Source organism: Oryctolagus cuniculus, chromosome 4 (assembly GCF_964237555.1).
Source record: "Oryctolagus cuniculus chromosome 4, mOryCun1.1, whole genome shotgun sequence".
Lineage (NCBI taxonomy): Eukaryota > Metazoa > Chordata > Mammalia > Lagomorpha > Leporidae > Oryctolagus > Oryctolagus cuniculus.
This window is the reverse complement of record NC_091435.1, coordinates 8,172,642-8,195,548: the sequence shown is the minus strand read 5'-3', so window position 1 is coordinate 8,195,548 and position 22,907 is coordinate 8,172,642. Positions and strand designations below refer to the sequence as shown.

At 57.0% G+C, this 22,907-nt stretch overlaps 1 protein-coding gene across 1 annotated transcript in view; it reads left to right on the top strand.

Annotated features, from left to right (window-relative positions):
- The first annotated feature begins 1,322 nt into the window (after positions 1-1,322).
- The window catches only part of SIM2 (SIM bHLH transcription factor 2), a 42,407-nt gene continuing 20,822 nt past the window's right edge, over positions 1,323-22,907 (top strand). Inside the window, exons 1-5 of the mRNA XM_051833637.2 lie at positions 1,323-2,153; positions 9,399-9,481; positions 12,274-12,363; positions 18,982-19,090; positions 22,565-22,650. Of these exons, the coding sequence (XP_051689597.2) occupies positions 1,979-2,153; positions 9,399-9,481; positions 12,274-12,363; positions 18,982-19,090; positions 22,565-22,650 (543 nt within the window). The 5' untranslated portion in view covers positions 1,323-1,978. The remainder of the gene's footprint in view (positions 2,154-9,398; positions 9,482-12,273; positions 12,364-18,981; positions 19,091-22,564; positions 22,651-22,907) is intronic.

The following is a 22,907-nucleotide window of genomic DNA, read 5'->3' as shown; positions in this document are numbered from 1 at the left end:
GCCTGCCCCTGAGAGCGCCGAGCAGCCGGCTCCTCCTGGGCAGAGGAAGAACGCAGTGCGCCCGGAGCGAAAATCCCCCCGGCCAGCTCTTCTGATCGGGCGACCTCCATCCGCGTGGCTACCTCTAGCGTAGGCGCTCCAAGGCCCCAGATCCCAACAGTGCGCGGCACACCGCCGGGAGACCACCCAGGACCCCGAAGTCCCAGAGTGACTGTGGCCTCTGCGCCTGTCCATAACCCGGGGCGCCTAGGGAGCTGGTGTCCACACTGCGTCGGGGCTTTCAGGCTCCTGGAAAGGATAGGGTTGTTGCCCATCGCCGTAGGTGGCGTGGGCGGAGGACCCCGTGCCCAAACCTATCCCGGGGTGCAGACGCTTAAGGTTGGGACAAGGCGGGACAGCAAGACTCCTCAAGTCTCGGGTGTCCCAGAGAGAGCGCGGCGGGATGCCGGGTGGCCTCGCCTCCAAAGGCGCCTCCCAGCTCCCCTGTCTTCTGTCTTGTCGCTTGGGCCCCACCGACGCCTGCCAGGTGAGCCCACCTCTGCAACCCTCGCCCCCAAGTGACCGCCCCACTGCGATCCCCCGAAATCCCCGCTGCAACGGATCGTGCGGCTGCGCCACTCTCGGGCAGCTCCGGCCGGCGCCCAGGGAGAGGCCTCGCCGCCAGGCTCGGCTCCCCGAACCCCTCCCTCCTTCCGCCCGGCCCGGGCGTCCTGGCGGCCTCCTGCGAGGGCGCCGATCTCTTTTTGCTCTGTTTGCAGGAGACAAGGGGCAGAAGGGTCACTTCGGAGCCTCCCGCGATTTCCTTTTGTGTATGTGTATGGGGCGGGGGCCCTTCCCTCTGGCCGCACCGCTTTGGCTCTCGGACCTGCGACTTGGGGAGGGCGAGAGCACAGGAGCCGCTCGCGCTCCGAGGACTCGGCGCTCCCCGGCAGGGCACTTGGCCGGCGGGTCTCGCCGCCTCCTCCCGGCTGCGCCCGCCGGCGACCTGCCCGAGAGCCACAGAGGAGGCCTGGACACCCCTCCCTCCTCCCTACTTCGCTCCTCCCCGCGCCCAGCCGAGCGCCCAGGTCCCGCGACCCGCTCTCGGAGGTCGGGTCCCCACGGGGCGCCGGGTGCACTCACCGCGACTTGCCCGAGCCCGGGAGCGCGCGGGTCTCCACCAGGAGAGTCCCTGGGGGCAGCGGCGCGGAGGCGCGCCAGTGGCTCCAGGGCCGCGGCAGGGTCGGAGGCGAGATTCACCGCCCCCGCCCCCGCCACGGCCCCTCCCCCTGCCGGTCCCCCTCCCCCCCTGGGCCGGGGCGGCCCCGCGCTCCGCCCGAAGGCGGGTCCGCCATAAACAAACGCAGTTCGGTCGCACGTGGACGGCGGAGCGGCTGCGCCTCGCCACCTTCGCGGGCTCCAGGCACCGCGTCTCCAGGCACCGAGAGCGGCCAGGGAGGGCAGGAGAGCGCGCCGGGGCCGGGCCCCAGCCGCCTGCGCCCCACTCCCCTCCGCTCGCCTCCCGCTCCATGGCTCCGCGGCCGCCGCCGCCCCTGCGGCCCTCCGCGGCGGAGGGGCCTCGCGGCCGCGGGTGCACACCCTCGGCTAAGGACTAAAGGGCGCCGCCGCCTTCTCGCCGGCCCCCTCGCCCTCGGGAAAGCCGAGACACGGGCCACAGGCGGAGGGAGGAAGAGAGAGCAGAAGCGAGCGGGAAGCGGTGCTCCGGTCGCCGCGGGACAGCCCAGCCCCGAGGAGGCTGCGCCCCGGGCCGCGGCGGGCGGAGCGCGGGGCGGCGCCGCGGGTTTGCGCCGAACCCAGGGCTGGCGGCTGCGGCGAGGCGCCTCGGTGCCCCGGGGCGGTCCCGCGCACCTGCCCGCGGCCGGCGCTCCGGACCCACCTGGCTCCGGAACCCCTTTGCCGGTCCCCGCCGGGGCAGCCCGAGCGGGGCTCCGCGGGCCTGCAGCGCCGCCGGGTCTAATATGCCCAGAGCCGAGGCGCGATGAAGGAGAAGTCCAAGAATGCGGCCAAGACCAGGAGGGAGAAGGAAAATGGCGAGTTCTACGAGCTGGCCAAGCTGCTCCCGCTGCCGTCGGCCATCACCTCGCAGCTGGACAAAGCGTCCATCATCCGACTCACCACGAGCTATCTGAAGATGCGCGCCGTCTTCCCCGAAGGTGAGGCCGCAGGTGGGCCGCCGGGGACGCTGGGGAGCTGGCGGCCTCGGCGCAGGCGGGGAGCAGCAGCCAGCTGCCTGGGGAGGCCCCGGCGGGGGCTTCAGCTCCAACCCTGACTCAAGGAGAGGGGCAAGGCTGGGACGGCCCAGGCCACCAAACCATCTTTTGTCCCAGGGTCGCGCATTAGCGAACCAAGAGTTGTCCCAGGAACAGAAGGTCCCCAGGCCTGCACCGGCTCCACCATTACAGTCAGTCTTCTTTCTTTTTATTTTTCTCTCTTTCTCTCTCTCTTTCTTTTTTCTCTTTCTTTTCTCTCTCTCCATTCTTTCCTTTTTGCTTTCTTTTTTTTGTTTCTCTCCCTTCTTTCTTTTCTCTTCCAGTTCACCCTTGCTTTCCTTTCTTTTCTCTTTCTCCCTCGCCTCCCCTTCCCTACTCTTTTTAAAATGTCCCCTTTTAATCTACTCTCCTCATTTCTCCTCTTTGCCTGGAGGGGTGCAGGGCTCTTGCGTTCCATGCGCCGGCTCCCGGGCAGGCCGCGCTGAGCACTTGTAGGGGCTCCTTTTCCTGTCCACTTCCCTTGGATCCAGGACGTGGGAGATCAGGATAGGAGAGTGGGCGGGCTGGCAAGCGCAGACCCAGCCTGAAAGAACCGGAGACGCCCCCAGAAAGACGCGATGCGATCGGCTGGAAACTCTTAGGACCGAAGGAAAGGAGGAGGTGGGTGGGCTTCGCCGCCGCACACGCCAGCCTGGCACCGCCAAGCAGCAGGCCCCCGGGGTCGCTGCGGCCAGCCTGAGGGATTCCGATGCTGCAGGCTGGCGCACTCCTCCGGGGCCTGGCGGGCGCTCCGGGACGTCCTGGCCTAGCGGCCGAGAGCTGCGCCGCGGCTGGGAGAGCTTCAGCTCGGTGGTCGTGGCTACCTCGGCGACAGGTGTCCATGGGCCACAGGGCTCCTCCGTGGACGCTGGTCTGTGCCAGGCGCTCGACCTGAACTCCATAAGCCCCGCTGTTTGCAATCGCCACCACGAAACCTGTTATTTGTAGCCGGCCCTGGCTGGGAGCTGCGCTTCTCGCCGCGCTGGAGCACCGAGGGCCAGGGAGCCGAGAGCCGAGAGCCGTGGCGTCTCTCCGAGGCGGTGCGTCCTTTTCCTCGCTTGCCGGAGCCGGAGTAGTTCTCCACTTTGCTACTTGGGTTGGCAGAGACGGCTCGGGCTGCAATCCCTTCTGCTGCTTGAGAAGTAACAACGATTCTCAGGCTAAAGTTTCCATGGAAATTCACAGAGAATTCGGTTGTACCAGAACCAGGGAGCAATGGTGTTAACTAGTTTGCTCACCGCCTGGCACGAAGCAGCTGTGGAATTAGGACAGGGTTTTGAGCCCCTGGCCTCCACCCGGTTCCGAAGTCAAAAGGGAGGAAGAAATGATCAGAAGATTTAGTGATCCTTTGCCGATGAATTAAAAAAATAATAAAACGCAAGTTAGTTGAAAGGGGAGGCCTGGGCAAAGACGGCAAATTGTGAGCCATTCGTTGTTTGGGGGTTTCCGGGAGAGTCCACTATGCGATGTACTAACGTTTATCCCAGACCCGTACCTCTTAGTTCTGGTTGTTGGGGCAGCACGGCTGTGCTGTGGGCCCACTGCAGGCATGGCGGTGCCGGTCCAGACCTGGATCCCTGTGTTCCAGAGCCGGCCAATTGCGGAACCATCTGTGTCGCGCAGTGACCTGGAGGGGTCTGGAAGGAGTTGTTTGGGGAATGGCCGTGAACCTGTGGGTTCTCCCGAGTGGACGGGAAGAAGGGAGCAGCCCCCGACCTGTAGCTCCAGGCTGCAGCCCTAGTCCCCTCCCTTCAGTTTGGGGCCGAGGAGCTGTGCAGCTGGGAGCTTGGGACGTAGAGAAGGACCACTGCACGAGGAACCTGGCGGGTGGAAACGGTGCTTTCATGGTTCTCGGGAATCCTGTACGGGAGGATGTGGCTGGGGGCTCCGGATGGGACCTGGCTGGGGCTAGGGTTGGGGAGGCAGGTTTGAGGGCCACGGTGGTCCTGCTCTTTGGTGGCAGCCCCCAGATGGTCCCCAGATAGCAGCAAAGGGATAGGAGCTGAACAGAACTGATCCGCCAAATGCCATCTTTAAGAAGAATCTGAAAACCAATTTGGGACTTTGGGAGCCAGAAAATGACCAGCACGGTCCTGAGGAACAACAAAAATCAGCAGACTAATTCTTTTGCCCAGGAAATTGAGGACAGACTGGGCACAGCCCCTTCCCAAGGTCCCCCAGCGAGGGCAAAGGCAAGCCAGTCCTACCTGGGAGGAGAGACAGAGAGACTGCACCAGGGCAGAGGGAGGCCCCAGAGCCGCGGTGGGCACCGGGCACGCAGGCCAGTCCTCTGCCTGCCGGGTGTTTTCAAATACTGCAACCCGTCAAAGCTTCTACCATCACTCTGCTCGGTGGGCCTCAGTCTCCTAGTTTGTGAAATGGGTCCGTTAGCAGCTCTGGGGCCTGCGCGGGGTCGCTGTGATCAAGCAGCAGGATGCAGAGAACCCGCAGTGCAGGTGCGAGTCTTCGGTCACTCCTTGCCCAGCGTCTCCGGGAGAAGCTCACAAGGCAGGGCTGGACTGGGCGTAAGGGCCACTGCTTTCTGGGACGCCGCCCTTGCTCCCCTTCTGCAGAGAACTAAGAAGTGGGAAGTGGACGGGCTGAGAGAGAGGGAGGACGAGACCCCTTTGAAATGCGGACCCGAAATTTAAAACTTGGTCTCTTAGCAGGAGCAGGGAGAGAGGCTAGTTAACAGGGCTGGGCTGTAGCCGTAGGGCTCTCCCTGGTGGGGGGGGGGGGCTGCGGAAGCCCCTGAGTGGGCAAACGGGGCAGGACCAAGGCCAAACAAGGCACCGACTTCAGGGTGCCAGGGTTTGGCGCAGAGTGTGGACACACAGGGTGTGTGGTGTCTCCTCCTAGACTCTGTTCACGGCAGGCTGGTTGAGGCATGGCTGCCGGAGGCCCCAGCTGAGTCTCACTGCCTCTCGCTTTCCTAGACCAGAAAGGCCCAGGATGGGTGTGGGTGGAAGAGGGGAAGTTACAGCTACAAAATGCTGCATGCACACCCAGAGTGGTGGGATTCGAGGCCCTGACTCCTGTGGGTTTACATTGAATGACAGGCAGGCACCCCCACCCGTGCACACACCTGGGCCTTGCCCGGCCAAGCCGGACTGACTTAGAAATAGAATCAAAGCAATTTGATCTGGAGGGTTTGGGAAGGAAAAAACTAGCCCTGTACCGAAATGCTGATTTTTTTTAAACAAAAAAACCTCAATGTATAGAATAACGCGAACACGTCCAGCCTGCTCCCCACCTCTACTTTGAAGCCTGTGGGTCTGGGGCCCGGATCCAGAAAGCAAAACCTGACTGTCGCGGGACGGGACGCTCCTGCTGTGGCCTTGAAGGCGAGGAGCTGGAGCGCACGGGCTGCGATTCAGCTCCGCGCCACCGGAGTCCAGGCCCCAGAACTCCGCGGGCCCAGAGAGGTAGCTGTGACCCGGCGGCGCCGGGCAGCTGCAAGTGCTTTGCGCCTAGTGCCCGCTGCTGCGGGGCTGCTGCGCCTGGCGCTCCCGAGGGCTGGCGATCGCGGAGATCCCATCGGTTGTCCAAGAGCGGGCAGTCAGGGCTGAAGCCTCTTGTTCCCAGCCGATTTGGGGCGTCGCCCCTCTCCCCGGTTCTCCCGTTCTCCCGCGGCGCTCAGAGGAGAACAGGGTTCTGAGGCTGGAAAGTGCACGAAGTGTGCCGCAGGAACCCCTATATAACGACTGTGTCCCGGATCCCACGGCCAGAGAGGGTCCTTATGGGAGCGCGAGCCACAGGCGCTTCTTGCTCCCCCGAACACAGCCCCCAGGGCCCCCAGCCCCGCAGGTGGTCGCGCTCTGGATTGAGTGTGAGCGCCATCCGGGTGATGGGCGCGGGCGTTCCCAAGCGACCTTGGGGACTGTGCGCCTTCCTCGTCTGACTTGGGAGTGATTCACACGCTGAGGTAGCCGAGGACCCCAAAAACATGCCCTCCGCTCCCCGACGCGCGGTTAGAGGGAGGAAGAGGGTCTGGGATAATGGGGCCAGGGAAGGCTGGAGGGAGGGGGCGGTGGGAGAGCGGAGGAAGTCCCCAAACGCCTGCCTTCTAGACGCTGGAAAGGTTAGCGTCAGGGCCCGGCTGGAGCTCAGACCGGCCCACTGGCAGGATGGGCACCTCAAGCCAGGGAGGTGAGACCCCTGCAGACCCCGCCGGCTCCCTGCCAGGGCTACTGGGTGTTCCCTCTCCCAGAGCCCTGTCTTCCATGTTCACAGGTGCCTGTGGAGGTTCTTGGTCACCGTTTTTAGATACCAGAGGTTGCCCCAGGAAATGAGAGACCGGCCAGTAACCTGGTATTCTTCCAAAATCCAGGCCGGGACTCCTGGCTGCACCCAGGGTCACAGCGGCCGCTTGGCTGGAAGAGGGGAGGCTGGCTCCTTCCAGTGTGCCCCTTGGTCCCAGAGGGTCCCAGCCGGCCCCCCAGCGAGGAGTGGTTTTCTTTCCCAGATGGCTCATTTGTGTGGCCTCGGGCTGTTTTTAATCTGTGACCTGTGTCTGGAGGCACCCCCTGGCCTGGCTGGGACCCCTATACAACACTTGTTCAGGAGCAGTTTGTTAACTGACTAACCAAGTGCGCACAGAGGAGGGACCCTATTTAGGCAGTGGTCCCTTGGGGTTCGGAAGGACACCGAGCAGAGTGCTTGCACCCACAAACTCCGGGAGGTCGAGAGGGAAAGGGGGCGCCTCCACTGCCGAGGGGGGGACGGGCACTGTAGGCTGACTGAGCCTCCGCTCATGCCCCCTAACTTCAGGGTCCCCCAGAAACTTGCCGTGTGTGTGTGTGTGTGTGTGTGTGTGTGTGTGTGGTGGGGAAGTCCAGACCCACAGTCCAGACCCACTGGCTGCCAGGGGCTCCCAGGATCTCCTGGCCCCAGACCACCAACACTGCTAAACTCAGACTTTTTCTGTACCCTCCCCATTTTTTTTTCAAATAAATAAAGTCCTTTGTTAGGTGCAGATAAAGGCCACGTGCTCAGCGGCTGGCTCCTCTGCTAGGTATCTCGCTTTACAGTATCAAAACGATTTTCCCCCTTGCAAACCTTACCTTATTTAGTCTCTCTGCATTCAGCCCAAAGTAGATTTTTATGGGCTTAGTAAAAGGACCTCGCCCACAGCGGTTTCTAATGGAAGAGCTGGCAGCGCCACCGGGCCTGGGTGAGGTGTGTGTGTTGGGGGGGGGGGGAGTGCTCGGGAAACAGTCCTGTCCCGGTCGGAAAGGGGCGAGCACGCCAGAGCTCCGCCGGCACAGCGGGGGCATCGGGAAGCTGCAAGGAAAAAGTTAAAATGATGGATGTGAACAGGCTTTCTTGAAGCATGGGGGTATTTGAACGACAGGGAAAATTGTCCCGTGAGCTCAAAGCACTTTTGTCGGTAGAGCCGGGTTCTTCGGCAAGGCTTTTGGGAGCGCTGGGCACGGCAGCGGGGTCTGGGGATTATTCCCAAAGGTCCAGGGGCCCCCCAAATCCTTCCACCACCGGGGGGAGGACAGGTTCGCTGGGAAGGGACCAGAGGCAGGGCAGCGAAGGGTGCACGTGTCCACTTCCAGAAATCAGTTCCTGAATCCTTATTAAATTGTTTCCTCACTCAAACCCCAGGACTTCTGACTTTCGGTATTTTCTGTTGCTGGTTAAATGGAGTAAACGCCTCCGCCACCAGGCTGCCCGCCCGGGTGTAGCGGAGGAAGGACCTGTGCGGTGTGGTCACGGGTAACCTGTTCAGGGGGTGTGAAGACCCCTCCTCCCGTGGTGGAGCCACCAGCTGCGTGGGGACCCGGGAAACCAGGACGCGCGGAAATTGGCCAATTCCCCATGGGGAGACCCGGACAAGCCTCTGATTCCCAGCGCCCAGGAAACTGAAGAACACGCGCCTGCAGCGGCGGGGCTCAGCCGCGCACCGCGGGGTGCGCGTTTCACCTCTGATGGAGCTTTGCAGAAGCCGCGGTGCTCCGGGCGCCCGCGGGGGCAATGGGAGACCCAGCGTGCCGGAGCGGAGACTCCCAGAGACCCCCTCATGGCTGTCCGCTTGCAGGGCGCTGCGCCTCTGCGCTCTGCGCTCCTTCCCCGCATTCACCAGCTAGACCGCGGCTGGCCACGTTCTGCTCCCTGCCGGTGCCAGCCGCTCAGTGGCTCCCGACCCGTGGCCCTGCGCTGGCGGGTGGTCCAGAGGAACCCGCTGGCGGGCCCACAGCCCACCCCGAAACCGGCGATGCGCGCTCCGTGGGCGGCTGGGGACCTGCGGACATGCTCTCTGCGGGCGAGGGTGGGACTTAGCGGCGGTCAGCGGCCTATGCTGCCTAGTGTCGGGGCCTGGGCGCTAACGGCAGGAGCTGCGAATCGGGTGCTCAGTGGAGCGACCGGGCACGGCTCCCAGCCCGCACTGAGCGCCTGTCCCGCAGGGCCCGAGCTTCCTCCAGGTCACAGGAGCTGGGCCCAGGGCGCAGGCAGAAGGGGACCCCAGGAGCGCTTTTGTAGGCACTGGTGCCCTTGGGGAGGGGTTGGGGGGTCCAGTCAGGGAGTGAGGGCCTGGGGGACCCCCATTATGTGACAGCAGACACCCCCAGTTCCCGTGGAGCGTGCACGTGGCTCTCTGGCGGCTGGCAGATTGGGGGTTTGCCGCCGGGAAGCCCCCCAGGGTGGGTGCGGGGAGAGGCCCAGGGAGAATGCACGAGGACAGGTGGTCGAAGCAGCAGGCGGAGTGGGGACCCAGGACGCCAAGTTGCCCCGGGCGCTGGGGAAGGGTGGGGAGGCGGGAGGGGTGGGATCCTTGGGGAAATATTTACGGGTCTAATCGATATCCCCGTTTGGCTCCGAGGATGGCCGATTTCAAAGCAGATTAGATTACTTTGTGGCATTTCAAATAAAATGGCAATTTCAGAGCCGTGAACACGTGGGCGACCCGTGGGAGCTGGGGGCCAGGCGGGCTCCCTGTGCTCAGGGGGCCTGGGCTGGAGGCGTCGGCGGGCTTTGCTCCTCCGGCTTTTTTGCTCCTAACTGAGGGCTTTGGGCGAGGCGAGCGCATAGGCGGTGGCTCGGGGCGGAGGCGCGGGGTGCGGGGGTTCCCCGCGCTCCACCCGGCGCCCTGGCCTCGGGCTGGACGCTGCGGTTCACTGGTTTGTTTTATTCCTCGTGCAGGTCTAGGTGACGCCTGGGGACAGCCCAGCCGCGCCGGACCCCTGGACAGCGTCGCCAAGGAGCTGGGATCGCACTTGCTGCAGGTAGTGCCCCGAGTCGGGGAAGAAGCGTGGAGGGCGGGGGGAGGGGCTTCCTTCCAGCGCTGCCACCCGGCCTCGAGGTGTCTCCTCCCCGAGCGGCGCCAGGCAGACTGATAGGCCAGAGCCCAGGCTGCAGAGGTCGCCGGAGGTCGAGGACGGCGCCCCGGGAGGGATCATGGGGTGTAGCCAGGGTCCAGTCCTGGGGACTTAACCCAGCGGAGACACAGGCCGAACGGCTCCCCTGGGCGTGGCGAAGTCCTTTCCAACCTCACTTCCAGGGCAGCGTGGGCCGTGCGCTTGCCCTGCGCCAGGCTCTGGTGCAGGCAAGGAGAGATCCGGCCGCGCTGAGCCCGGTGCATCCGCTGTAAACTCGGGCTGCAGCGGCCCAAAGGCGGCGGCAGTACCAAGATGTTGAAACAGTTGGCCCCACGAGCCAGATTCCCTTCAAAGCCCCACTGTGTCATCTCCCTTCACCATTCACCTAGGGTGGGTTCCAGGTGGGGTTTTAACTCCATTTTTCGCCCCCAGGGAGGGAAGTTGAGGCTCAACGAGGTTAGGGGACGGGTCTCGGGTAACACAGCAAGAGGCGGAGACCAGCTGACCCAAACAGTACAGCCCAAGAGCCCATGTGGAGTGGCCTTTGGGCTCACCTGGCTCGGCTTGGGGTCAGGAACGCAGCACCCCCGTCCAGGGCCCGCAGCCGAGGGGCGCGCGGCGCCGGGGCGAGCGCTTGGGGCTGGGTTCCCCCACCCGCACGCGCCCCGCCACTTCCAGGTTGGCGACTGGCGTGGGCAGGGGCACTGCGGACGCCTGCTCCAGAGGCTCCTCAAGGACTCTATTCATCCCCCCCTCCCCCGCTCCTCCCGTCGTTTGTCTCTGCCATCGAAAAATGCCTACCGAAAACTGTTTTGCATTTCCTGTCTCCAATTTGTGTTTTCTTTAACGGGGTGGGGGGTGGATGGGGAGTTGGCTGCGGGATGCGGTGACTTGGGTCAGCCAGAAGCTGCGCTTGCAGGAAAAGCAGATCTTTGCAAACCTCTTTCGCCCCCGGATGCCCAGGTCGGGGTTTGCTCTTGAACACGCCTGCACTGGGGAGGAGATGACACTGGGGAGTATTTTGGCACGCGGCGTTTTCGCCATCTAGGGCGCGCGGGGCTGCGGCCCGGCGGGGAAGGGCGCGCGGGAGCCGGGCTCGCGCCCTCGCGTGGGCCCTAACTCCGCGCCAGCTCAGCCGCAGCCTTCTGCCTGCCTCCTGCCCTTGCCTGTTCCAAGTGACACTAAACATCAGGGACATCTAAGTGGCGGGCAGAGGCTACAGCCCCCGACTTGGCCGCTGCGCGCTCTTTCTCTGATCCCGGGGCGGCGTGTGCGGGGGTTCCTTGCACTGCGTACCCGCGGCAGCCCGGGAGGTGACCGGAAGCTAGCAAGGCGCGCTCAGCATTCCCCAACGAGAGTCTTAACATTTTGGCTACTGCTGGCAACTTTTAAAATTTAATTATGATCGTCCTCCCCCCCCCCCCACTCCTTTGTCCTGGATACTGGGAGACATGCATTCCATTAAATATATTTCTCTTAAACGATTTTGGAGAAGAAGAAGTAAGCAAAATGGCCCAAAACATTCCTGCCTTGAGAGTTTATGTTTCTGAAAGGGTTAGTTGGGGAATGATTCTCGTGAGCTCGGTGGGAACCCTGGAGAGTAAGGCTTCTTGGGACATCCTGATTCCAGTCCGAACCTAAGGAAAGGCACTGACGGTTCGTTGGCCAAGAATTTTTGCAGTAAACTGTTGGCAACTGGAGAAAGCAAGGCATCTTTCAAGTTTCACTTCTGCTACCTTTGCTAGCCCCGCACCTCGGGAGGGGTGCGTTAGAAAAACCAAAGGTGATCTGGTTTCAATTATATGCTGTAAAAATAGAAATTGTGGCCAGAAATTAATTTGGAATATTTTTATGGGGGTAGCATTGTGGGTTGTACTGGTCTGTCACCAACTTTACTGCTTCTCTTTGGTTCTTGATCTAAAACCTGAATGGGTAAATAAAAGAGTTTCCTTTCTCAAGAATAATTTAGTCTTTTTTTTATCCTTGACATACATAATCATTACCTTTTTATTTGTCCTAATTACCTCTTATAATTTCACTCTGTGTTTTTGAGGGCTAGCCAAAGTAGGCAAAATTAGAATTTCATTTGGATAGCTTTCATTTTTCAGAAGTGGATACTCATTCCCCTTGAATTTTGCTAAGGTTATTTGATCTCTTATAAGTTCTAAATAAATAATTCTGTAGACACAGTCCAGTAAAATAGCCGAGTATTTTGTTTTATTTCCTGGGGAGTGGTAGTGTTCGGAATTTATTATGAAAGTGGTACTTAGGGGTAACTAGAAAATTGTGGCAAATAAACCCTGTGTCCTAGTGGTATAAGCGATTGCCAATTATGACATAAAATGGTCTGTGGAGTGGCAGATTTCCCCCCAAGTACTATAGAACTCCGGATTTGTGCTAAGTGCTGAAATAACTCCAAACAATAAAGCTACTACATTTAAACCGGGCATGATAGGAATTCTCAACTGTTTTGCATGATTTTGTGATGTGGCTGTAAGATTCTTTCTAAGTGCTTTAAAAGCCTTGGAGAGCCTGGCCTGGGAATTAAACCTTGAGTGTCTTTCTTATGGCGCTTCTGCATTGCACCAGAGCGTGCGTTCTTAATCACACGGATGCTTTTCCTCCCAGCGGAACACCCCTGCCAGCCGCACTCTAACACACAACTCTCCTCTCTTACCCCGACGCCTTCTCTTTTGCAGACTCTCGATGGATTTGTTTTTGTGGTAGCATCTGATGGCAAAATCATGTACATATCCGAGACGGCTTCTGTGCACCTGGGCTTGTCTCAGGTAGGTACTGCCTCCTTTACCCATAACCAAAACAGCAAACCAAGTGTCTGCACGACTCCACAGCCCTCCCACCTCTGTTTGAACATCTGCTTTTGTGTGTGAACGGAATCCCAATCCCGCTTTGCCAAATCATCCTCTTAGGGTCGATCTCCCCAATGCTACATTTTGCTCTTTGGCTTCCTTTTTGCCCTGGGAGTGGATCCCTGTATCTTTGATCCGTCTTCTGAGGTTGTGTCTAATCCCCTGGACTATCTGGCGCGGAGAAGAGCCCCACTGAGGGAGACTTCGCCGTGCACAGGAGCTGCTGGGTGCATGCGTTGTGCACTGCTGTGCAGAGAGCGGGGTGCTGACGGAGACACGGGTTTTCTGCAGAGTGTGCTTTGGGGAGACTGAAAGGGGAGTGGGAGATTTATGAGTGTTCACATGGAGCTCAGGGTCGTTTCTCCTGAGTTTTTCCAGTTCAGTGGGCGTTTCAGTAAAGCATTTTATATGCCTGTGATAGAAACTCGTAAAATCCGGTTTACTACTGTTTTGCACAGCGAGGTTCGGGTTCCTTTAGTATATCTGAAGATCTAAAGATTACCAGTTTTTAGGGAAAAGGGCAACCATCTTTTAAAAGGGAGTTGGCCATCCCTTGGGGAAAGTGAACCTAATTTATCCACATCAAACCAAGGCTTTGGGACAGGAGTCAGCTGCTGCCTGGGCCCAGGGCACGGCCCCGGGGGAGCCTGGCCCACAGGTCCCATTTGCAAATGTGGGCGGAACTTCTGAAAGTCTCAAGAGTTCCTTCACGTTGTGGGAGTTTTCATCACAACTGGACACAGCGGAGTTGGTGACGGACACAGACCATGGGCCCCAGAGAGCCCCCCAGTCTGTAGTACACCAGCCTTCCAGTGTGCTGAAGTCCAGAGAGAGCTTGCTAGTTGGTGGGGCTCAGAGATCCTCCTCGAAAAACCGAATTATCAGATTTGGAAGCCTACATTTGACATGTTCCTTGCCTTCTTCTGAAAATACAGTTATTTTTTTAACTTGTTAACATTTGTTTACAATGTTCCCTTCCAACACTAGGTGCCTCTTTATGCCTGTCCTGGTGGGTCTGTGTGCCAGGGCGTTTCTTATGCAAACCCCTGTACAGCAAATCCCAGGTTCGAGCTATTTGGAGACTTCTCTTCCTTTTCCTCCTGTTGTGAACTGGACCGCACAGACACGGCCCACTGGGCTTTGGGTTTTACACCTCCCTGTCTCATGGTCATGTGGCGTGCCAATGCTGTTGAGAATATGAAATTTACTATTTCCACATTTTTCCATGATTTTTTTTTTAATTTCCATCTTGTCCTATTAAAAATGATTCAGGCTTCCTTTAGTTCCACCCAGGCTGGCTTTTATTCTTGAGCTGCTCCATGAAATGATCTTGATTACATTACTGCCTTTTCTAGTTATGATTAATAAACACTTGGATAGGTTTAGTAATGTCAGAAACACAACAAAACATTTCACGCATGTTTACAATGACAGGTCAAAACTGTCACAAAAAGTCACTGACGTCAAATATTTAACTTAGGTCTGAGCTCCCTAGCAGACAAAACAAAAAAGGGAAATGCACTCAGCTGTGAGGTTTTCATGGTCTGATAGGGTAGATACTGACCCTCCGTGAACCACCACTTAAATTATAAAATAACGGGTGTTGGAGCCCTCTTTGAGGATCATGGTGAGAAACTCATCCAAGTACCCGTTTCATGTGGTTTACAAACTACACACGATTCAGGCACCCACACCACTTGACAGCACACAGTTGCTGCTTTGTCCTTGGAGTGGCCTGGCCCATGCTTGAGGGCCGTGCACATCCCAAGGTAACCTCGTTTGTTCGGTCAGACTGCTCGGTCTAGCATCCTATTCCTCTGTCTTTCTGTCTGTTTCTACTGGGGAAATAGGATGGATTGATTATGGCCACAATAATTAAGAATAACCAAAATATTGGAGAGATGACAACTATGCCTGCTGATCGCAACTCCACCGAAGAGAGTCCAAGCACCCTCCCAGGTCAGAGTATTGGATTCTGTGCTGATGGTCAGGCAGCAAGGAACCCTCGTGTCGTGGGTCCCACCGTTCCCAAGGAAGTGTAGCCGAACTCTTGTCTCGGCCTTCCCAGCAGAAATGAAAAACTGAGAACAGAGAAGTCGCGCTGATTTCCTGCGGCCACGTTTGTTCCCTGCGGGGCTGTGCGGGCATCCGTGCCAACATGCGGTGCCAGCGGGGCCCATGGAAGTGTGTGGGAGTGTTCATGGTGTGCTGTTGCAGTAAGAGACAACAAATTCCCCCTCAGCTCTACCTCCTGCTCCTGATTAAATGCCCAGAAGGAAGTCGAGGCAGAATCACAGAGAGAGAGAGAGAGAGTGTGTGTGTGTGTGTGTGTGTGTCTTCTTAAATGGTAACAGAAATACTGGGTAGGATGCTCCAGTCGCTGCTGTTTGATGTTGTTTGCACTTTTAGATGATTGTCGTTATTCACACAAAGTTGAGCTAATACAGAGAACATGCAAGTGTTATTAAAGATTGATTTAGGAAGCAAAGTGTTAGGGAAGAAGTCGGAGTCCTCTTTGGGATGGGTTTTCCAAGGACAGTGGTGGTCACCCCGGCTTGTATTTGCAAGGTGCTCTTCTGTATTCTGAGAACTTCCAATCACCCTCCATGACATGACCTCGCTAAGGGCCAGTCTTTCACGCTAAGTCAGGGTGAAACTCCTTGTGGGATACTCACGGGGAACAGACACCCCCAGGGCTGCCAGCAGTGTGTGAAAATGCAACAGAGTGGCAGTTTGTCTCTCATTTCGGTTTTGGCCTGAACTGTCTGAACTCTGTCTCTGAAGTGTCCATGTGTAGGTGCAAAAATGGTTCTTTATGGTTATAAGCCCATCCATAATAAAGCACGCCTTTTATTAACCTTATTAACCCCCTTTTTTTTTTAAAAAAAAAAAAAAGATTTATTTATTTGAAAGGCAGAGAGGGAGAGAAGAGTTTTCCATCCACTGGTTCACTCCCCAAATGGCCAGAGTGGCCAAGGCTGGCCAGGCTTGAAGCCAGGAGCCAGGCGCTTCATCTCCCACATGGGTGCAGGGGACCAAGCACTTGGGCCATCCTCTGCTGCTTTCCCAGGTGCCTTGGCAGGAGGCTGGATCAGAAGTAGAGCAGCCAGGACTTGAACTTGTGCCCTTATGGAATGCTGGCATCACAGATAGCAGCCTTATTTACCTGCTATGCGATAACGCTGGCCCCTAACTTTTTTTTTTAAGTGTTGGAATAAGACACCTACTTCTTTTGACTTTGTTATGTTTATGTGTGCTTTTAAACTAGTAAACAAGTGATCATTGCTGTCCAACTTTTGTACTTCAAAATGAAAGCGACAACCACAAAATTCAAATTGACTCCTTAGTCCAGGGTCCAAGTATTAGGAAATAGAGGTTTCTGATCCCTACGCTCCGCTTGGTGTAGGCACACACACATGTGCACACGCACATGGGCCCACACGTGTCATACCTACAGAACAGCTCAGGCTATTTGGCAAGGGAAGAGCTATAACCATGCCTGTTTAGTACATGATTTAGCTCCGTGTTTTTTGGTCAACACAATTATTTTGCTTATAGTTGAGGCAGGGAGGGAGAAAGCCCGGGATGGCTGCTCTATGAGGGGGCTTCGAAAGGTTAGGGAGAAATGAATTAAAACACAAGTTTATTTTGGTGCAAGAGATTCTGAAAATCTGTGCATATTTCTCATGATCTGCATTTTCCATGAACATTTTGAAAATTCCTCGCATGTACAGATTGCAAATTTTGCTGCACCGCAACAAAAGTGTCTTTTAATTCTATTGTCCCATACACCTTTATAAAGTACCCTCATGTACATTTTTACATATCCCTGTGGTTCAAATTTCCTTAGGAAATTTGCCTGCATGATGTAGTGTTTAGGTAGCCAATATACATTTTTTAAAATAAATATAGATGTGTATGCAATAGCTGTTTATGAGCTGCATAAGGAAAAATTTAATATTTTTGTTGAGATTGCTGAAAAACACAACCATAAAAATGGCGACAGAGCTCTTTGGAGCCATAAGAACTAATCCTTTTCACTTTTGAAACACAGAGAAAGGACAGCGTTTTATGTTTGTTGACATAACTTGAACCCTGAAACCCAAACCACCTTATTTTAAAATGCTTAATTTGCCATACTCAGCAAAACACCCCAAGCAGAGTAATGTGCGTTTTCCGAGTGCCCAGTGGCTCTGTCCTGCACAGAATCCATCCATTTAGTGCTGTATTTATCATATGGAATTTTCTTGGCAGGAAAGAAAGCCATTCAGCAAAACATAAAAAAGCTCTTAGTAGGAAGACCATTCATTTTGTAGTTAGCAGGGTTCTACAAATACTAAAGTATCACATCGAAGGTCTGTTTCAATAAGGCTGATATATGAGACCTGGCGAGTTTTATAGCGACAAGCACAATTTCTCTAAAAAAAGGTTTGTGGTGAGGCAGCTCAGCCGCACGGGCAGGTACCTTGTACAGGAAGCGCCCCGTCAACCCTAATTTCCAGTGAAGGTCAGGGCTGTTTTATCATTCCAAGATTCTCGCTTTAAAACCGTTTCCGCTCTGCTTTCTAGAGAGCCTTGGAGGTTTCCGTGCTCTGATAAACTCCTGTAGTGCCCTGGTCGCCTACCGCGGGACGGCCACTCGAAACACTCCCAGCTCCCGTGAGACCTAACTGCAGGTTCATGCCCACCAAGCACGCAGGCCAGTTTTCCAGAGCGTACCGTACGTGGGGCACGCCCCGAAGTTCGGGGGAAAAAAATGGAATTAAAACACACGTTTATTATCATGCGAAAGACTTGAAGTCCATGCCTAGCTTTTTCATAATACACATTTTCTACAAACTCTTCAAAGACCCCCCATAGACAAGAATTTACATTTTTTGTGCCACAATAAATTTATCTTTTTTTTAATTTGCCTTTTCATTCCATCTTCCATGCACTTTTTGACATGCCCTCATGGGAAGAGCTCTCTTAAAGGTACATCATGCATGTGCTTTTTTCCAAAACACAGTTTCAAGCAGACCAGAATCATCATTACGCTGTGAACATGTGGAGATGGGAGAAATGATTGGATACTGCAAACACTTTCTATTTGGGGATTTTTTTTTTTTTTCGGTTTTTGGGAGGTGACAGAGGATTCTGGAATAAGGGTCTGTGGCTGTGTTTGCGTAATCTTGGAAAGACATTCCATGAATAATGCAGAGAATGGAACTGTGTAGGGGCCAGATTTCTTAGCGGGGGCCAGAAGTGTGATTTGCTCTGAAAGAGAAGGCCACGCGCACAGTGTTTACGGGTTGGAAGGAGCGGGGAGACGCCCCCTCACGTCGGCAGGGCTCCTGGTCTCAGGCAGAGAGCTGAGGGCCAGGAGCTGCGTTGGGACGGTGGCTCCCAGGAGACCCGTGTCACTAAGCTTGTGCTGCCGTGCGAGGTGGCACTGTCAGGGCTGCCCCCGCCCTGGACGACCTTGTCTCTCCCCTGCCTGAGCCCACAGCTCGCCAGTGAAATCCACAGTGCCACACACCTAAAAGGACTGACAGTGGCCAGGGGTGGGACACACCACAGCCTCTCATGCTGTCATGGGTCACCCTCCCCCCTTGGAGTCTTCAGTCCTCCAACCCCCCAGCCCATCAACTGTCTTTTGTCATCCAGGGAGACTTGTTCGTGTGATTGGAGTTTCTGCCCACACTGGGCTTGGGGAGAGATAACATCACTGCCCCCAGGGTCCCCCTGGACAATACTGGGGCCCACAGACTCACAGTCCTTGCCGGCCACCCTCCACTGTTGATTGTAGCTCGAAAGACAGGGCCCACCCACTGCAGCTCGGGAGGCTGCTTTGGTGGTGAAGACTTCTAGAACATTCTTTCTCATTACCTGTTTCATGCTGGCCAAGAGGGCCCAGGGCTTGAGACCTGCGGGTTCCTGATGAGACTGGGACCTCTGTGCAGACTGCTAACTGTGGCATCTTCCTGCCACTTGCCACCTGGTCCTGCCCAGCAGCGCCCTGCCCAGAGTGGACCCGTGTGCTGTGCGGGCTGTGTCTGGAAGGAGGTTGTGTGTGAGCGTGCAGGAAACTGTCACGGTGTCACGCGGACACCGGCTGCTCCCGTGGCGGGAGCCGCGGCGTGAAGTGAGGATCCTCTTGGACTAGGAAGGCTGGGGACACGTCTCTGGCCCTGGGAGAGGCCTGACAGCGCCGGAGGAGCTTGGCTCGAGCTGAGGGGGACAGGCCCTTGTCGGCTGGCCCGGGGCCCTGCGTGGCCAGTCCCGCAGGCAGCACGAGCGGGAGGCTGAGGGGCAGTGGCTGTGGCTTCAGCCTCCTTCCGGGGGCCCCTCATAGGCCTGTGCTGCTCATCACCCACCCTGCAGTACTTCCTGCTGAGGCCTCTCTGGCCGGAGCCTGGGGGTACAGCTGACACGCCTGTGGGGTGTAAGCAGAGATCAAAGTCGTGTCGGGGTGTGGAGCCGGGACACGCCCGCCCCCTGCCCGGAGCCACTCCTCAAGCAGCTGGTGACATCTCTGCCTTTCCCTCCCCACGGCAGGTGGAACTCACGGGCAACAGCATCTACGAGTACATCCACCCCTCCGACCACGACGAGATGACGGCTGTGCTCACGGCCCACCAGCCTCTCCACCACCACCTGCTCCAAGGTACTTCTGCCCGGCCCAGAGAGACCAGAAGGCAAACAAGACCTTGTTCTTGAACATGACCTGAGGGCTTCCCACGCCTGCCAAGGGGCTGTGGGCTGAGGAGGACTGCCCAGCCCAGGTCTCCCGCAAACCCTCAGCCCTCACCAAGTGGGGCTTTGCTCTCATGCCTCTGTCTTTTAAGCCAACGTTATCGAGCCCCCGTTATGTGCTAGGTAGGAGACAAAAGTGACCCAAGGCTGCTCCCCTAATGTGCTCTTGGGTTAAAATTTCCGGGGAGCAGCCTCTGAGGACAGAATCCAGTGGGGAGGGGTGTGCGGCGTGAAACTGCACAGGTAAAATTCCATCTGTACTTCCCAAGCGAAAATTCGGCATTCCCCCTGCTTATGGCTGTAGACCATAAACCACCCTGGATGACTGGCACCTGTGGCTCTGCTGGCCACAGACATCCCAGGCATTTTCCTTTCACTCTGAGGCTGTTATGGAAATTTCAACCTATCGTGTATGCTTGTGGCTACCTCGGAATTTTAGGAGATATGAGACCTGCTACTGAATCTTGGTTTTTATTTTTTTTTAAATATTTATTTATTTGAAAGGCAGAATTACAGAGAGGCAGAGAGAGAGAGAGAGAGAGATCTTTCCATCCACTGGTTTACTCCCCAAATGGCTGCAACAGCGAGAGCCAAATCAATCCGAAGCCTGGAGCCAGGAGCCATAGCGCCGGCCTCTGATTCTTGTTATTTAAAGTATTAATGAAAGACCAACTTCATATCCATGTCATTACATGTTTAAGTATTTTGATAACTATTTTCCAGTATCATCAGTTTTGTTGTGATTGTATTTTTAAGATGTATTTTTTTATTTGAAAGGCAGAGTGACAGAGAGAGAGGTAGGGAGGGGGAGAGAGAGAGAAAGAGAGATCATCCATCTGTTGGATCACTCCCCAAATGTCTACGATGTCTGGGATTTGCCCTGAGCTCCTTCGGGGTCTCCCATGTGCGTGCAGGGGCCCCAGTACTCAGGCATCCTCTGCTGCTTTCCCAGGCGCATTAGCAGGGGGCTGGATAGGAAGTAAAACAGCTGGGTCTTGAACTGGTGCCTGACTGTATGTATTTTACTTGTACATTTAAGAAATGTAGGCTCGGATCAGTTAGGAAGCCTTGGTTATTACACAAATGGCCCCTTAAATTACAGTTGCCTGGAGAGCTGGGGAGACCCAGGACTTCCTCAAGAGGTCCTGGCCTTTCAACTGTCTCCAGCCATCTGCTGAGGCCAACAGACATGTGACTAATGGGCCTCACACTGGACTACGGTATGCAGCTTGGCCAAAACACCCCAATGGAGGGGTCGGCCTGTGTCGTAGTGGGGGAAGCTGCCACACCTGGCATGCTATATATGCTCCACTTCTGATCCAGCTCCCTGCTAACGCACCCGGGAAAGCAGCAGAAAATGATCCAAGTGCTTGGGCCCCTGCACCCATGTGTGAGCCTTGGAGGAAGAAGCTTCTGGCTTTGGCCTGGCCCAGCCCTGGCCACTGCAGCCATTTGGGGAGTGAACCAGTGGATGGAAGACCTCTCTGTCTCTCCTTCTCTCTCTGTAACTCTTTCAAATAAAATAAATCTTAAAAAAAAAATTAGCCGGCGCCTTGGCTCACGAGGCTAATCCTCCGCCTTGCGGCGCCGGCACACCGGGTTCTAGTCCCGGTCGGGGCGCCGGATTCTGTCCCGGTTGCCCCTCTTCCAGGCCAGCTCTCTGCTGTGGCCAGGGAGTGCAGTGGAGGATGGCCCAGGTCCTTGGGCCCTGCACCCCATGGGAGACCAGGATAAGTACCTGGCTCCTGCCATCGGATCAGCGTGGTGCACCGGCCGCAGTGTGCTGGCCGCAGCGGCCATTGGAGGGTGAACCAACGTCAAAGGAAGATCTTTCTCTCTGTCTCTCTCTCACTGTCCACTCTGCCTGTCAAAAATAATAATAATAATAAATTAAAAAAAAGAAAAGTGGAGCACAATGCAAAGAAGATACTTCAAGAGTGATGACTCTAGGGCGTCTGGGGCGCCCTCCTGGGAGGGGCCTTCTGAGGCCAGGAGGAGAGGCGACGGTTGTCACCCCTGTTGCAGGTGCAGCTCTATGCCTCCAGTTCCAACCCCGGGAATGGTTCTTAAGTCTGATGCTTTCTTACCAGGGCGAGGCTGGGGCGCTGGTTCGTGAGATGAGACACGGGCTTCACGGTAGCCATGGCCCACGGTTCTTCTGTCCCTGGGTAGGCCCGGCCTCGCGGAAGCCACGGGGAGTAAGGGCTCTGCAGAAGCCACTGCTCACGCCCCGAGGCTCCGGCTGGACCGGGACGGAGTCTGGAACCCGCTCAGAGCCCACCGCAGCCCCACTCTGCTCTTCCACCGTCAGACAGTCGCCCAGGGCGCGAGCTCCTCCCACGGGCCCTGGGTGTAGTTTTCCCTCCCCAAGTCCCAGCCTCAGCAAGAGCGCTTCTGAAACGGAGAGCCAGGGAATCGGGGCGCAGCCGAGGGGGCGGGGCCGGCTGGGAGTGTTGGGGTCGCTGCTGAGCTGCCCTCCCTGTTTCATGGCAAACAGGTGAGAAATGGGCTGCCCCCTCACCCTGGCAGGCAGCGACCACGTGACGTTTCTTAGGCGCACTCGTCCTCACCTCGGAGCTTACCCGGAAGTGTTTCTGGCAGGTGGCCGCCTGAGGCATTGTGGGTAAAACATGGCGGCCCCCGAGCCTGGGAAGGCAGGGTGCGCTGAGGCGATTCTCTGCCCTCGGGGAAGGTGGGAAACCGGGCTTCCATTCCTGGTGCACTGCTTCTTTAAAGATTAATTTATTAACCTCCACCGAGTGGCTGTTTATTTGTCGAAGAGCGACTCTGCGGTCACCCCCAAGGTGTGGGCGCCGCTCTGTTTGCGCCCGGAGTGTCCCTCCCTGCAGCACAGCCGGTGTATCAGGGGACTCATTTGCATCTGCAACACTCAGATCTTGCTGGCTCAGCCAGGGAAATACAGCGAGCTGGGTGCTGCCCGGGAGACAGAGACAAGGGGCTGGCCCTTCCCGGGCCGGAGGGGAGGGCGAGGGCCTTGGCCCAGCTGCAGGTTCCTGGGCCTCCTGGAAGTCCACAGTGCAGCCGCTGGAGCTGCCCGGCCAGGGAACGGGCTGTGCTTGCCGCTGCCACCCTGAGACAAGTCCGTGCTCCTGGGCTTCCTGGGGCTCAGGCACCGGCCTCAGGGCTGGCGACAGGTGCGTCTCAGCCCGGCCTGCTCGTGATGCCAGGTTCTTGCAGTGGCTGCGTTTGGAGCCGGTGGGGCCCAGTCTCTTCCCACTCCCTTCCCAGCGCTCAGCCCCCAGCAGATGCTTTACTGGGTCAGGGTCCGGGCTGTAGATGCGGCCGTGGGAATTCCTGGACGTTGCAAGGAGGAAGACGGGGAGCGGTGGGACGGTTGCCGGTCTAACCTCACTCCTGCTTTCAGAGTACGAGCTAGAGAGGTCGTTCTTCCTCCGAATGAAGTGTGTCTTGGCGAAAAGAAACGCGGGCCTGACGTGCAGCGGATACAAGGTAGGTGGCGCAGGCCGGCGGGGTGGGAGGGACCGGGGCAGGGGTCTTGCTGTGTCTTCCGTTCTGTTTCACACAGGGGCCCAGCAGGTCCTGCGCACCAGGTAGAAATGGAGTCACAGGGCTCCTGGCTGCTTTTGGGCTGTTCCAGACAGACTGGCTGGCCAGCCGCACCACGGTTTATTGAGAATCCCTGTCTAGGGCCAAACCCTGGGCCTAGCGGTAGTATTTGGAGCCCGGAGACGCTGCTCTGACCTCGG